The 14,067-nt window shown below is 49.1% G+C and overlaps 1 protein-coding gene across 1 annotated transcript in view; it reads right to left on the bottom strand.

Annotated features, from left to right (window-relative positions):
• si:ch211-250c4.3 (uncharacterized protein LOC100535981 homolog) overlaps positions 1-14,067 on the bottom strand; it is a 50,572-nt gene that overhangs the window by 4,116 nt on the left and 32,389 nt on the right. Inside the window, exon 3 of the mRNA XM_038773911.1 lies at positions 163-324. Coding sequence (XP_038629839.1) covers positions 163-324 — 162 coding nt within the window. The remainder of the gene's footprint in view (positions 1-162; positions 325-14,067) is intronic.

Raw genomic sequence — 14,067 nt, 5'->3', positions numbered from 1 at the left:
CACATCACTTCTACTCATTTAAAATTACAGGAGGATGTTTTCCCTCAGTTTCTGTTCATTAGCTTGAATATTGCCTGCAGGGAAAGGGCTTAGTGACATGAGACCATTCAGGGAATGTACCGAACCCCAGCCACACTCCGAACACTCACATGGACCTCTTACCTCTTTCATCCTGCACACTTTCAGGACTCTCTCCGCAATCCACACCTGTTTCTGAAGCTGTTTATTCTGATCCTGTAACTGGCCAATAGTCTCGATGAGCTGACAGATGTGCTCCAGATATCCCAGGCCTGAGCTTCGATCACCCGTCTTATCCTGGTTGACCTGAAAGGAGCAGTTCATGGTTAGAGATTAGGGAGAGGAATGCGTGGGAGAAGTGGGTTCTGATTCATAGGGCACCGGGGAGAGATCTGCACCATTGGGGCGGTAAAAACCTGAACCGTGCTGAGTCCGCCGTTCTTTGAGCCACATGACTAGGGAAGCAGAGCGGCTTTTAAACTGAGTGGTGGGATTGGGGGGGGGGGGGGGGGGGGGCGCAGAAGAGAGCACTGGACCTGCAAGGGACACTGTACTGCTGGCGGAGGATAGGGGGAACACGAGGATCGAGACCTTCACTCATCCTCGAGCAGTAGAGCGTACCGGAGCTATGAGGGACACTGGTGCTGTCGGAGGATAAAGGCAACGCGAGGTTCGGAGCCTTTTTGCTGTTTAAGCAGTGTGCTGGTTTTGCTGGTCACAGGAACATAGAACATATAGGGCAGCAGGAGGCCATTCGGCCCATCGAGTCTGCACCGATCCACTTAAACCCTCACTTTCACCCTATCTCCTTAACCCCGCCTAACCTTTTTGGACAATAAGGGCAATTTAACATGGCCAATCCACCTGAACTGCACTTTGGACTGTGGGAGGAAACCGGAGCACCCGGAGGAAACCAACGAAGATACGGGGAGAACGTGGACTCCGCACAGATAGTGACCCAGCGGGGAATCGAACCTGGGACCCTTGGCGCTGTGAAGCCACAGTGCTATACACTTGTGCTACCAGAACGTGGTAAGTTGATTAGTTTGGTGAGTAACTGATATTAGGAACTGTGTCTAAATAGCTGAAACTTAAATAACTGATAAGATAAGTTAGGGAACCAAACTTGGAGGATAAAGGATAAATGAGCTGACTGGGTGAGTACATTTACATATTCTATAACAACAAGGAGCAGAGAAGAAGGGCCCTGGTTAATATTAGTTAATATAAGTTAAAATGATTTGATATTAAAATGATAAATTTAATTCAAAGGGTAAGATATGGCAGCAGAACTCCAAGCCGTGGTGTGCTCTTCTTGCTTCATGTGGGAGGCCAGGAACGTTTCCAGTTCCCAAGACCATCATGTGTGCAGGAAGTGTCTCCAGCTGCAGCTCCTGGAAGCCCGTGTTTCAGGGCTGGGACACTGTGGATCATCCACAAGGCAAAGAGTATTGTGGCTAACACGTAAAGAGAACAAAGAAGAAAGAACCAATATAGCACAGGAACAGGCCCTTCGGCCCTTCAAGCCTGTGCCGACCATGGTACCTGCCTAAACTAAAACCGTTTGCACTTACGGAGTAAGTATCCTTCCATTCCCACCCTATTCATATATTTGTCTAGATGACCCTTAAATGTCGATATCGTACCTGCTCCCACTACCTCCCCAGGCAGCGTGTTCAATATATTTCTCACACCGCAGGCTCAGACTCCACAGGCAGGAAGGGAATGACTGACCATCAGGCAGAGCAAGAGGATTAGGCAGGAATCCCCTGCGAAACGGATATACCGCTTTCTCAGGAAAGCAGCACCGGCCAAATCCGTTGCACCACCTGAGGAGTCAGTGGCGGTGGACATGTGCAGGACCCCGCCCCACACCCTTAGGATTCGACCACCCATTAGGCCAGGGAGGGACCCAGAGGGGGAGGCCGATGACAACTCAAGGTGAACAGGCTGATCGCTGGTCTTTTGAACAGATGACAGACAGCGTGTGCCGCAGGAGGTTCCAGCTCAAGAGGGAACAGTGTGACTACTGTGCCATGTCCTTGTGCACTTGGCATCAAGTGGAGGAGTAGGATACCCACTCCTAATGGCCATCAAGGACACTGCTGCCCTGAACCTCTCAGGATCATTCCAGGGCTCGAGCGAGGACTTGGGTGGCATCTCACAAGCTATGGCCCACAAATGCATCCGCAAACTTACGGATGCCCTGTTTGCCCCGGCAGAAAACTGTATCAACTTTAACCTGGACCAGGCCCAACGGGATACCTGGGGCAGCAGGATTCTCCACCATCGATGGGATGTCCCAGGTCCAAAGGGTCGTAGATGGCAGGCATGTCGCCTTGTGCCCATTGGGCCGTCAAGGAGTGCTCTACACCAATAGGAAGGGGTTGCATGCTCCGAACGTCCAGCTCCCATGAGACCACCACATGAGGATCATGCACGTGTGTGCACGCTTCCCAGGGAGTATGCATGACAGCTACATCCTAGGGCAGTCGAACATCCATGGCCTCTTCAAGGATCACCCCAGGATGGCCAGTTGGCTCTAAGGAGATAAGGGCTGAGGACCTGGCTGTTGACACAAATACGGAGGCCAGTGACTGATGCAGAGGTCCGATACAACGAGGCCATGTGGCCAACCGGGCTGTCATTGAGCGATGCATCGGACTCCTCAAGATGCAGTTCTGATGGCACGACCGCTCTGGTGCTACGCTGCGGTACAGCCCCCACCCCGGGAGGGTCTCCCACTTTGTGGTGGTCTGCCATGTCCTCCATAACCTGGCAGAGCTTTGAGGCAATGTGCTAGAAGTAGAGGAGGAGGAACGTGTAGCCACCTCTGAGGAGGAGGACGTGCTGACCAAAAAGGGCTGGAGGACGAGCCCTTAGAGGATCTGCATTTGAGGTGTGAAGCCTGTGGGGCCTTGTTAAGTCGACCAATTTATAACGGTGACGGCCTTGCTGGTCCAAACGTCGGGAAGCTCGCTGCACCTCTCGCTTGCTACCACACTTAGAAACCTCTTGGTTACATCGCGCCCAGTATTAGAGTCAAAGAAGAGGCATACAAATTGGCAATAAAAGCCTGAATTTGGGAACAGTTTAAAATTCAGCAAAGGCGGATTCAAGGGATTGATTCAGAAGGGGAAAATACAATATGAAAGTAAGCTAGCGGGGAACATAAAACTGACTTTCTATAGGTATGTAAAGAGAAAAAGATTGATACAAAACAATGCAGACCCCTTGTTATATGACGTGATTGTAATACATCGCTACTCTTTTGCTTACTTCCAGAATGGTCTGATGGTTGTAGTTCAATGAAACTATCAATCTTCAAATTAAGCAAATAACATTTAATGAATAACAAATCTAAATATCAATGAGTTTGTTCACTCTTCCACAACTATAACTGATGATGGGGCAGCACGGTGGCACAGTGGTTAGCATTGCTGCCTCACGGCTCCGAGGTCCCAGGTTCGATCCCGGCTCTGGTTCACTGTCCGTGTGGAGTTTGCACATTCCCCCAGTGTTTGCGTGGGTTTCACCCCCACAACCCAAACGATGTGCAGGGTAGGTGGATTGGCCACGCTAAATTGCCCCTTAATTGGAAAAAAAATGAATTGGGTACTCTAAATTATTTTTTAACACTACTGACGATTAAGTACATAAGAAGAAGTATAATGTTTAACTACACATGCCAACTGAGCTATCTCTCTCTAACATTCTGCTGTCTAGTCACTCCTGATACAAAGAGGCGGGAAGATCCTCTGAGTTCAGTTTATATACAAAGCCATCTAGTGGTTGTCTAGCACGATGATACAGTTGTTAACCCTTAACATACCAGCATATTTACAGATCACTGCACCCCTTACAGTCAGAAACAGGGGAATTCATGATGGACAACAAAGGAATGATTGAGGAACTAAATTTGTACTTTGAACAAAGAACAAAAAACAATACAGCACAGAACCAAGCCCTTCGGCCCTCCAAGCCTGTACCGGTCATGATACCAACCTTTGTCAAAACCCTCAGCATGTCCTTATGCCGTATCCCTCTATACCCATCCTATCCATGTGTTTGTCAAGATGCCTTTTAAACGCCGTTAATGTATCTGCTTCCATAACCTCCCCTGGCAACGCGATCCGGGCACTCAACACCTTCTGCGTAAAAAAGCCTGCCTCACACATCTCCCCTAAACTTTGCCCCATGGACCTTAAACCTATGCCCCCTGGTGGCTGATTCCTCCACCCTGGGAAAGGGTGCCTGCCCATCCACTCTATCCATGCCCCTCATAATCTTGTAGTCCTCTATCAGGTCACCCCTCAACCTCCGTCTTTCTAATGAAAACAGTCCGAGTCTATTCAGCCACCGTCTTCACAAAAGAAGCAACCCGGACCCGTCCCATGGAGTGGCGACTGTGACCTTCAGCTCTCCCATGTTTCACTCCTCTGCCGAGACCACAACTCACAGCCAGCATACAGGACAAGCCGGCATGGCCGTGCACGTGCTGCCAACAAGTGAGCCAACAAGGGGGGTTGGGGAGGGGGCAGCACCATCAGGAGGGTGGGGATTTGTCAAAGACAATAAACACTTTTGTGCACAACCAGTATGTTTTTAAAGAAAACTTTTAGTGTACCCAATTCATTTTTTCCAATTAAAGGGCAATTTAGTGTGGCCAATCCACCTACCCTGGACATCTTTTGGGCTAACCCACTGTGCCACCGTGCTGCCCTTTGTGCACAACGCTTATGGTGCTTCTGTCACTTTCTTCCGCAATGTGGGCTGCTGTATGAACCCTTGGCCCTTCTCTGCAGGCACCCCCCCCCCGGTCCCCTCCCACGTGCCGTGGCACTCACCCACCCTCCGGCCGTGGACATGTCCCCGGAGCTGTGTCCCACCTCTGGGTGTTCGGATGTTCCGTGTGTGGTGTTGCCTCCTGAAATGTCCAAGCAACCTCCATGCACCAAGGTGCGTTTGGGATGCTCAGCAATGACTCCCACATGCTACATAGCCTGCCACCCATGGGGTTCCACTTGAGTCGTGTGAGGTGCTCACTTAACCATGATTGCCAATTCCCTGTTAGTGATAGTCTTCAGCCGCATGGCCAGAGGCCTCGGCTATCGGTGGGGGTTATGGGTGGTCGGTGGGGCAGACAGACAGGGACAAGGGTTATTCCAGGAACTGCTACACACGATCCCAGGGTTGGCACAGTTAGTCCCAGCCCTCTCCGGTTGCCCCTCAGCACCCCCCTCTCACCCTCCCTCCCATGGTGGCCCATCCCTGCAGAGGGTCGTATTATCTCCGAATTTGCAGATGATACAAAGTTGGGTATGAGGTGAGCTGAGAGGAGGATGCAGAGATGCTTCAGCAGGAATATGGATAGGCTAGGTGAATGACCATATGCATGGCAGATGCAGTATAATGTGGATAAATGTGATGTTATCCACTTCAGTAGCAAAAATAGGAAAGCAGATTATGATTTGAATGGGTGTAAATTGAGAGAGGTGGATACTCAACGAGACCTTGGTGTCTTCGTGCATCAGTCGGGAAAGTAAGCGCCTAGGTACAACAGGTTGTAAAGAAGGCAAATGGTATGTTGGTCTTCACAGCGAGAGGATTTTGAGTATAGGAAAAGGGATGTTTTACTGCAATTGTATAGGGCATTGGTGAGGCCACACCTGGAGTACTGTGTGCAGTTTTGGTGTCCTTATCTGAGGAAGGATGTTCTTGCTATGGAGGGAATGCAGCAAAGGTTTACCAGGCTGATTCCTGGGATGGTGGGACTGTCATATGAGGACAGACTAAGTTGGTTAGGATTATATTCATTGGAATTTAGAAGAGCGAGAGGGGATCTCATAGAAACTTACAAAATTCTAACAGGATTAGACAGGGTAGATTCAGAAAGAATGTTCTCGATGGTGGGGAGTCCAGAACTAGGGGTCATAGTTTGAGGATAAGGGGCAAACCTTTTAGGACTGAGGTGAGAAAAAATTTCTTCACCCAAAGAGTGGTGAATCTGTGGAATTCGCTACCAGAGAAAGTAGTTGAGGCCAAAACGTTGTGTAATTTCAAGAAGGAATTAGCTATAGCTCTTGGGGCTAAAGAGATCAAGGGATATGGAGGGAAGGGGGATCAGGGTATTGAACTTGATGATCAGATCGTTCGAAGGGCTGAATGGCCTCCTCCTGCTTCTAATTTCTATGTTTCTATGTTATGTAAAGTGTAGCATATAACAGATGAGTTGCGAAATACAAAATGTGAAAACGCAATAAAAACATTTTTAAAAAAGTACTATCATTAGATATAACTTGATATCTCTAAAAGCCTCATGAGAGAAGAAGGGAGAAACACGATAAAACCATGGAAACGTGGTAAACTGGCGCCCAACTTCCCACACGGCGATTGCTTGGAATTGTCACGAGATTTCAGGATAAACTTTTCCCACCATTTTCAGGGACGCACCAATATATATCTCCCTCCATTCCAGCAAAGCTAGAGGCACAAATAACCCACCTCAACCTCCTCTCCTTGGATACCAGACTCGTCAGCCCACCTCAGGATTCAATCACGGATTATTTATACCCACCCTGAAATAAACTGGAACATACCAGAAAAGTACACAAGAACACCGTTCTAAAAGGGTGTGACATATTTATCACACACGCAACATCAGACGCAGTACAGAACCAACATCATTCCACACAGTTACACAGAGGACCAGCTTATGATCAGTGCCAGATTATGGTCAGTGCCATCGACACCTCCCAAGAAAAACGGAAAGGATGAAGAACTGTAAGTGGAAAGGAGTGGATCATAGGAATACACAGGATCTGGGTCCCACATGTGTCCGTGTTCCTCCGGCACACACCCATCAATGAAGAAGAGAACCAGCTGCTCATTGAAACAAGAAAGCGTTCCGGCCATTAGGTGGGCAACGGGATATCAACCAAAGCACAGGACTCGGCTCAACCCCAGGCCCCCTGTGCACAGAAGAAGCAAAACCCAGCCTCTCATAAGAACATAAGAAAATCAGAACTAGGAGCAGAAGTAGACCGTCCGGCCCTTCGAGCCTGCTCCGCCATTCTATAAGATCATGGCTGATCTATTCGTGGTCTCAGAACCACTTACCCGCATTCTCGCCATATCCCGTAATTCCTTTATTTTTCAAAAAAACATCTACCCTATCTTTAAATATATTCAATGAAGTAGCGTCTACTATTCCTTTCGGTAGGGAATTCCATACTTTAACCACCCTCCGAGTGAAGAAGTTCCTCCTTGATTCAGTCCTAAATCTGCTTCCCCTAATCTTGAGGCTATGCCCTCTTGTCCTACTTTCACCTACCAGTGAAAACATCCTTTCTACTTCTATCTTATCCATTCCCTTCAAAATGTTATATGTTTCTATTAGATCCCCCCTCAACCTTCTGAATTCCAGTGAATATAATCCCAATCTACTCAGCCTCTCCTCATACGATAACCCCCTAAACTCCGGAATCAGCCTAGTGAACCTCCTCTGCACCCCCTCTAGTGCTAGCACATCCTTTCTCAAGTGTGGAGACCAAAACTGCACTGAGTACTCCAGGTGTGGCCTCACCAGCACCTTGTACAACTGCAACATTACCTCTCTACTTTTAAACTCAATCCCCTTCGCAACGAAGGACAAAATTCCATTTGCCTTCTTAATTACTTGTTGCACCTGCAGACCAACCTTCTGTGACTCATGTACAAGTACACCCAGGTCCCTCTGCATAGCAGCATGCTGCCGCTTTTTACCATTTAAGTAATAATCCGTTCTATTGTTACTCCTACCAAAATGCATGACTTCACACTTATTGACATTATACTCCATCTGCCAGACCTTTGCCCACTCACTCAATGTATCAATGTTCCTCTGTAAGGTTTTACAGTCCTCAGTACACTTTGCTCTGCCACACACCTTCGTGTCATCTGCAAACTTGGATACCTTACACGTAGTTCCCAACTCCAAATCGTCCATATAAATTGTAAATAATTGTGGTCCCAACACCGATCCCTGAGGCACACCACTCGTCACTGATTGCCAGCCAGAATAGCACTCATTTATTCCCACTCTTTGTTTCCTGTTAGACAACCAATCCTCTATCCATGCTAGTACTCTACCCTTAACACCATGCATCCTTATCTTATGCAGCAGCCTCTTGTGCGGTACCTTGTCAAAGGCCTTTTGGAAATCTAAGTACACCACATCCACTGGGTCCCCTTTGTCTACCTTGCTCGAAATGTCTTCATAGAATTCCAAGAGATTCGTCAAGCATGACCTGCCCTTCATGAATCCATACTTGCGTCCGTTCAATGGGACAATTTCTATCGAGGTGCTTTCCTATCTCTTTCTTGATAATAGACTCAAGCATCTTCCCCACGACAGAGGTTAAGCTAACCAGTCTATAATTCCCCATCTTTTGTCTACTTCCCTTTTTAAACGGTGGCGTCACATTTGCTGTTTTCCAATCCTCTGGGACTGCCCCAGTGTTCAGCGAATTTTGGAAAATTACCGCCAGTGCATCTGCTATTACTCCAGCCATCTCTTTCAGTACCCTGGGATGCATTCCATCAGGGCCAGGAGACTTACCTATCCTGAGCTCCATTAGCTTTCCCAACACTTGCTCTTTCATGATAGTAATGGCTTCCAGGTCCCCACCTACCTTCTTCTCTCGGTCAATTGCTGGCATGTTATTAGTGGTGACCAGAATTGCACGCAGTATTCCAAATGTGACCTAACCAAAGTCCTATACAACTGTAACATGACCTGCCGACTCTTGTACTCAATACCCCGTCTGATGAAGGCAAGCATGCTGTATGCCTTCTTGACCACTCTATCGACCTGCGTTGCCACCTTCAGGGTACAATGGATCTGTACTCCCAGATCTCTCTGTACATCAATTTTCCCCAGGACTCTCCCATTGACCGTATAGTCCGCTCTTGAATTGGATCTTCCAAAATGCATCATCTCGTATATGCCTGGATTGAATACCATCTGCCATTTCTCTGCCCAACTCTTCAATCTATCTATATTTTGCTGTATTCTCTGACAGTCCTCCTCGCTATCTGCACCTCCACCAATCTTAGTACCATCTGCAAACTTGCTAATCAGACCACCTATACCTTCGTCCAGATCATTTATGTATATCACAAACAACGGTGGTCCGAGCACGGATCCCTGTGGAACACCACTAGTCACCTTTCTCCATTTTGAGATACTCCCTTCCATCACTACTCTCTATAGAACATAGAACATTACAGCGCAGTACAGGCCCTTCGGCCCTTGATGTTGCGCCAACCGTGAAACCCCTCTAAAGCCCATCTACACTATTCCCTTATCGTCCATATGTCTATCCAATGACCATTTGAATGCGTTTAGTGTTGGCGAGTCCACTACTGTTGCAGGCAGGGCATTCCACGCCCTTACTACTCTCTGAGTAAAGAACCTACCTCTGACATCTGTCCTATATCTATCTCCCCTCAATTTAAAGCTATGTCCCCTCGTGCTAGACATCCCCATCCGAGGAAAAAGGCTCTCACTGTCCACCCTATCTAATCCTCTGATCATCTTGTATGCCTCAATTAAGTCACTTCTTAACCTTCTTCTCTCTAATGAAAACAGCCTCAAGTCCCTCAGCCTTTCCTCATAAGATCTTCTCTCCATACCAGGCAATATCCTGGTAAATCTCCTCTGCATCCTTTCCAATGCTTCCACATCCTTCCTGTAATGCGGTGACCAGAACTGCACGCAATACTCCAAATGTGGCCGCACCAGAGTTTTGTACAACTGCAACATGACCTCATGGCACCGAAACTCAATTCCTCGACCAATAAAAGCTAACACACCATACGCCTTCTTAACATCCCTCTCAACCTGGGTGGCAACTTTCAGGGATCTATGTACATAGACATCGAGATCTCTCTGCTCGTCCACATTACCAAGAATCTTACCATGAGCCCAGTACTCTGTCTTCCTGTTATTCCTTCCAAAATGTATCACCTCACGCTTTTCTGCATTAAACTCCATTTGCCACCTGTCAGCCCAGCTCTGCAGCTTGTCTATCTCAGTGTCCTGTTGCCCAGCCAGTTCTTTATCCATCTAGCTAGTACACCCTGAACCCCCTGCGACTTCACTTTTTCCATCAACCTGCCATGGGAAACTTTATCAAATGTCTTACTGAAGTCCATGCATATGACATCTACAGCCCTTCCCTCATCAATTAACTCTGTCACTTCCTCAAAGGATGTGGGGGTGACACTGGCCCCAGGATGTGGGAGTGACACAGATTCCAGGATGTGGGGGTGACACTGGCCCTAGGATGTGGGAGTGACACTGACCCCAGGATGTGGGAGTGACACAGATTCCAGGATGTGGGGGTGACACTGGCCCCAGGATATGGAAGTGACACTGGCCCCAGGATGTGGGAGTGACAGAGACCCCAGGATGTGGGAGTGACACAGACCCCAGGATGTGGGAGTGACACAGACCCCAGGATGTGGGAGTGACACTGGCCCCAGGATGTGGGAGTGACACTGGCCCCAGGATATGGAAGTGACACTGGCCCCAGGATGTGGGAGTGACAGAGACCCCAGGATAAGGGAGTGACACTGGCCCCAGGATGTGGGAGTGACACAGACCCCAGGATGTGGGAGTGACACAGACCCCAGGATGTGGGAGTGACACTGGCCCCAGGATGTGAGAGTGACACTGGCCCCAGGATGTGGGGGTGACACGACCCCAGGATGTGGGGGTGACATTGACCCCAGGATATGGGGGTGACACTGACCCCAGGATGTGGGAGTGACACTGACCCCAGGATGTGGGAGTGACACTGACCGCAGGATGTGGGAGTGACACTGACCCCAGGATGTGGGAGTGACACTGACCCCAGGATGTGGGAGTGACACTGACCCCAGGATGTGGGAGTGACACTGACCCCAGGATGTGGGAGTGACACTGACCCCAGGATGTGGGAGTGACACTGGCCCCAGGATGTGGGAGTGACACTGACCCCAGGATGTGGGAGTGACACAGACCCCAGGATGTGAGAGTGACACTGACCCCAGGATGTGAGAGTGACACTGACCCCAGGATGTGGGAGTGACACTGACCCCAGGATGTGGGAGTGACACTGACCATCTGATCCTGGCTCACAATTGGCATGGGCTGTGACTGGCCCCTATTAAGATGTCCCATCAGTCACATGACGGATTGCTCAGAGACCCTGGAGGGACCTGGAGAATTGGGACTCAGAAATTTTGCTTCTGTCCCATCATGATGAAGAATTAATAGTTATTTGGAAAACCTCTTTGGGAAACGGGTACTTAGGAACTCACTCCATTAATCTGCTTTCAGACCAAGACAATGGTGTGAAGCTGAAGAAAACCCCTCTCCCCGATGATGACTGTCAGCATCTGTCTCTGCAATAATAAGGCCTGTCCAATTCGAACAGTTTAAGGGCCAAGGCTGGATGTCCCAGTCAAGGTCAGGGGGCATTTTGGACTGTCATGTACAGTTGGTTCAACTGCACAGCCTGCATCCAGCAAGCATTCCGGGCAACTGAAGATAAAGGTCAACGTTCCAATAGCTATTTTCATTACCTGTACCTCACCCGCAGGGCAGGTACCACACAAGGTTAGAGACAGTGTAAATCCCATCAAACACTCTCAGAATAGGTACAGCACGGGGCTGGATAAAGGGTAAATCTCCCTCTACACTGTCCCCATCAAACACTCCCAGGACAGGTACAGCACAGGGTTAGATAAAGAATAAAACTCCCTTTACTGACCCCATCAAACACTTCCAGACAGGTACAGCACAGGGTTAGATACAGAGTAAAGCTCCCTCTACACTGTCCCCATCAAACACTCCCAGGACAGGTACAGACAACATGGGGTTAGGTACGGAGTAAAGCTCCCTGTACACTGTCCCCATTAAACACTCCCAAGACAGGTACAGCGCAGGGTTAGATATTGGGTGGTATTCTCCTCCCCTACGCCGGGTGGGAGAATCGCCGGGGCGCCGCGCGAATCGCACCACGCCGCCCCGACCCCCGCACGCGATTCTCTCCCCCCCCCGAAACCAACGCCGCGTGAATCACGCCGGGCCGCTCAGAGAATCGCTGCAAACGGCGAGCGGCGATTCTCCGGTCCAGATGGGCCGAGCGGCCGCTCCGACACGACAGATTCCAGCCGGCACCGTCCACCCCTGGTTGCTGCTGGCGGGAATGCTGGGGGGGCGGCCTGTCGGGGGGGGGCTCCTTCACGGGGGGGGCCTCCGATGGGGTCTGGCCCGCGATCGGGGCCCACCGATCGGCGTGCTGACCTCTCCCCCCCGGGCCTACCTCCTTCCGCGGCCGGCCCCTGAACGCCATGTTGGTGAGGGGCCGGCGCGCGTAAGAAGTTTCCCGCGCATGCGCAGAATGGCGCGGCCCAATTGCACATGCGCAGGAATGAGCTGCCCCAACTGCGCATGCGCGGCGTGAACCACTCCAGGGCCAGAATAGGTCGTGCCTGGGACATGTTCGCGCAGTCGCGAAACGCGACGCCGTTCACGATTGAGCGGGCACTTAGTCCCGGGAACGGAGAATACCGCCCATAGAGTAAGGCTTCTTCTACACTGTCCCCATTAAACACTCCCAGGACAGGTACAGCATGGGGTTAGATTCAGAGCAAAGCTTCTTCCACACTGTCCCCATTAAACACTCCCAGGACAGGTACAGCACAGGTTAGCTTCAGTAGAATGGTGCACGTGTGCGGGAGGGATACAATCTGTGTGGCGTGAGTCACACACAGATGGCCTCTGGTGCATATTTGGAGAAGTAAATAAATGACTCCAGGAATAACACGCACTGAGCCTGTAGACATGCTAGACTTAAGACTTCCAGAAGGCATTTGGTAAAGCGCCACATCAAAGGTTATTGTGGGAAATAAAAGCTGATGGTATAGAGTATAACATATCAGCCTGGTAGAAAATTGGCTGGCTGGATGGAAACAGAGTAGGCATAATGGGCCTTTCTCTGGTTGGTAGGATCTGGCGAGTGGAGTCCCGCAGGGCCCTCACCTTTTACAATGTACATCAATGACTTAGATGATGGGAGCAAAGGCATGATAGCTAAATTTTCAGATGACATAAAGATAGATAGGAAAAGTATGTTGTGAAGAAGATGGAAGGAATTTGCAGACGAATACAGATAGGTTGAGTGAGTGGGAAAAAATCTTGGCAGATAGTGTATAATGTGTGACAATGCGACGATGTTCACTTTGGCAGGAAGAATAAATAAGCAGAGTATTCCTTAAATGGACAACAATTGCAGAATTCTGAGGTGAAGGGCAGCACAGTAGGTTAGCATTGCTGTCTCACGGCGCCGAGGTCCCAGGTTCGATCCTGGCTCTGGGTCACTGTCTGTGTGGATTTTGCACATTCTCCCTGTGTTTGCATGGGTTTCGCCCCCACAACCTAAAGATGTACAGGGTAGGTGAATTGGCCACACTAAATTGCCCCTTAATTGGAAAAAAATAATTGGGTACTCTAAATTTATAAATATAATAAAGAATTCCGAGGTGCAGAGGGATATAGGTGTTCTCATGCATGAGTAACAAAAAGTAAGTATGCAGGTACAGCATGTAATTAAGAAGGCTAATAGAACGCTATCCTTTATTACGAGAGGAATTGAACATCAAAGTAAGGATGTCATGCTTCAGTTATACAGGGCATTGGTGAGACTTCATCTTGAATAATGTGCATAATTTTGGTCTCCTTATTTAAAGAAGAATGTAAATGAGTTGGAGGCGGTTCAGAAATTTCCTAGATTGAGACCTGGAATGAGCAGGTTGCCTAGTGAAGAAAGGTTAGTCAGACTGGGTTTGTTTCCACTGGAGTTTAGAAGAGTGAGGAGTGACTTGATTGAAGATCCTGAAAGGTCTCGACAAGGTGGATGCGGAAAGGATGTTTCCTCTTGTGGGTGAGTCCAGAACGAGGAGGCACTGTATTAAAATTAGGGATCACCCTTTTAGGACAGAAATGAAGCGAATATTTTT

Source organism: Scyliorhinus canicula, chromosome 16 (genome assembly GCF_902713615.1).
Source record: "Scyliorhinus canicula chromosome 16, sScyCan1.1, whole genome shotgun sequence".
In the NCBI taxonomy this organism is placed as follows: domain Eukaryota; kingdom Metazoa; phylum Chordata; class Chondrichthyes; order Carcharhiniformes; family Scyliorhinidae; genus Scyliorhinus; species Scyliorhinus canicula.
This window is presented reverse-complemented; position numbering and strand designations above follow the sequence as displayed.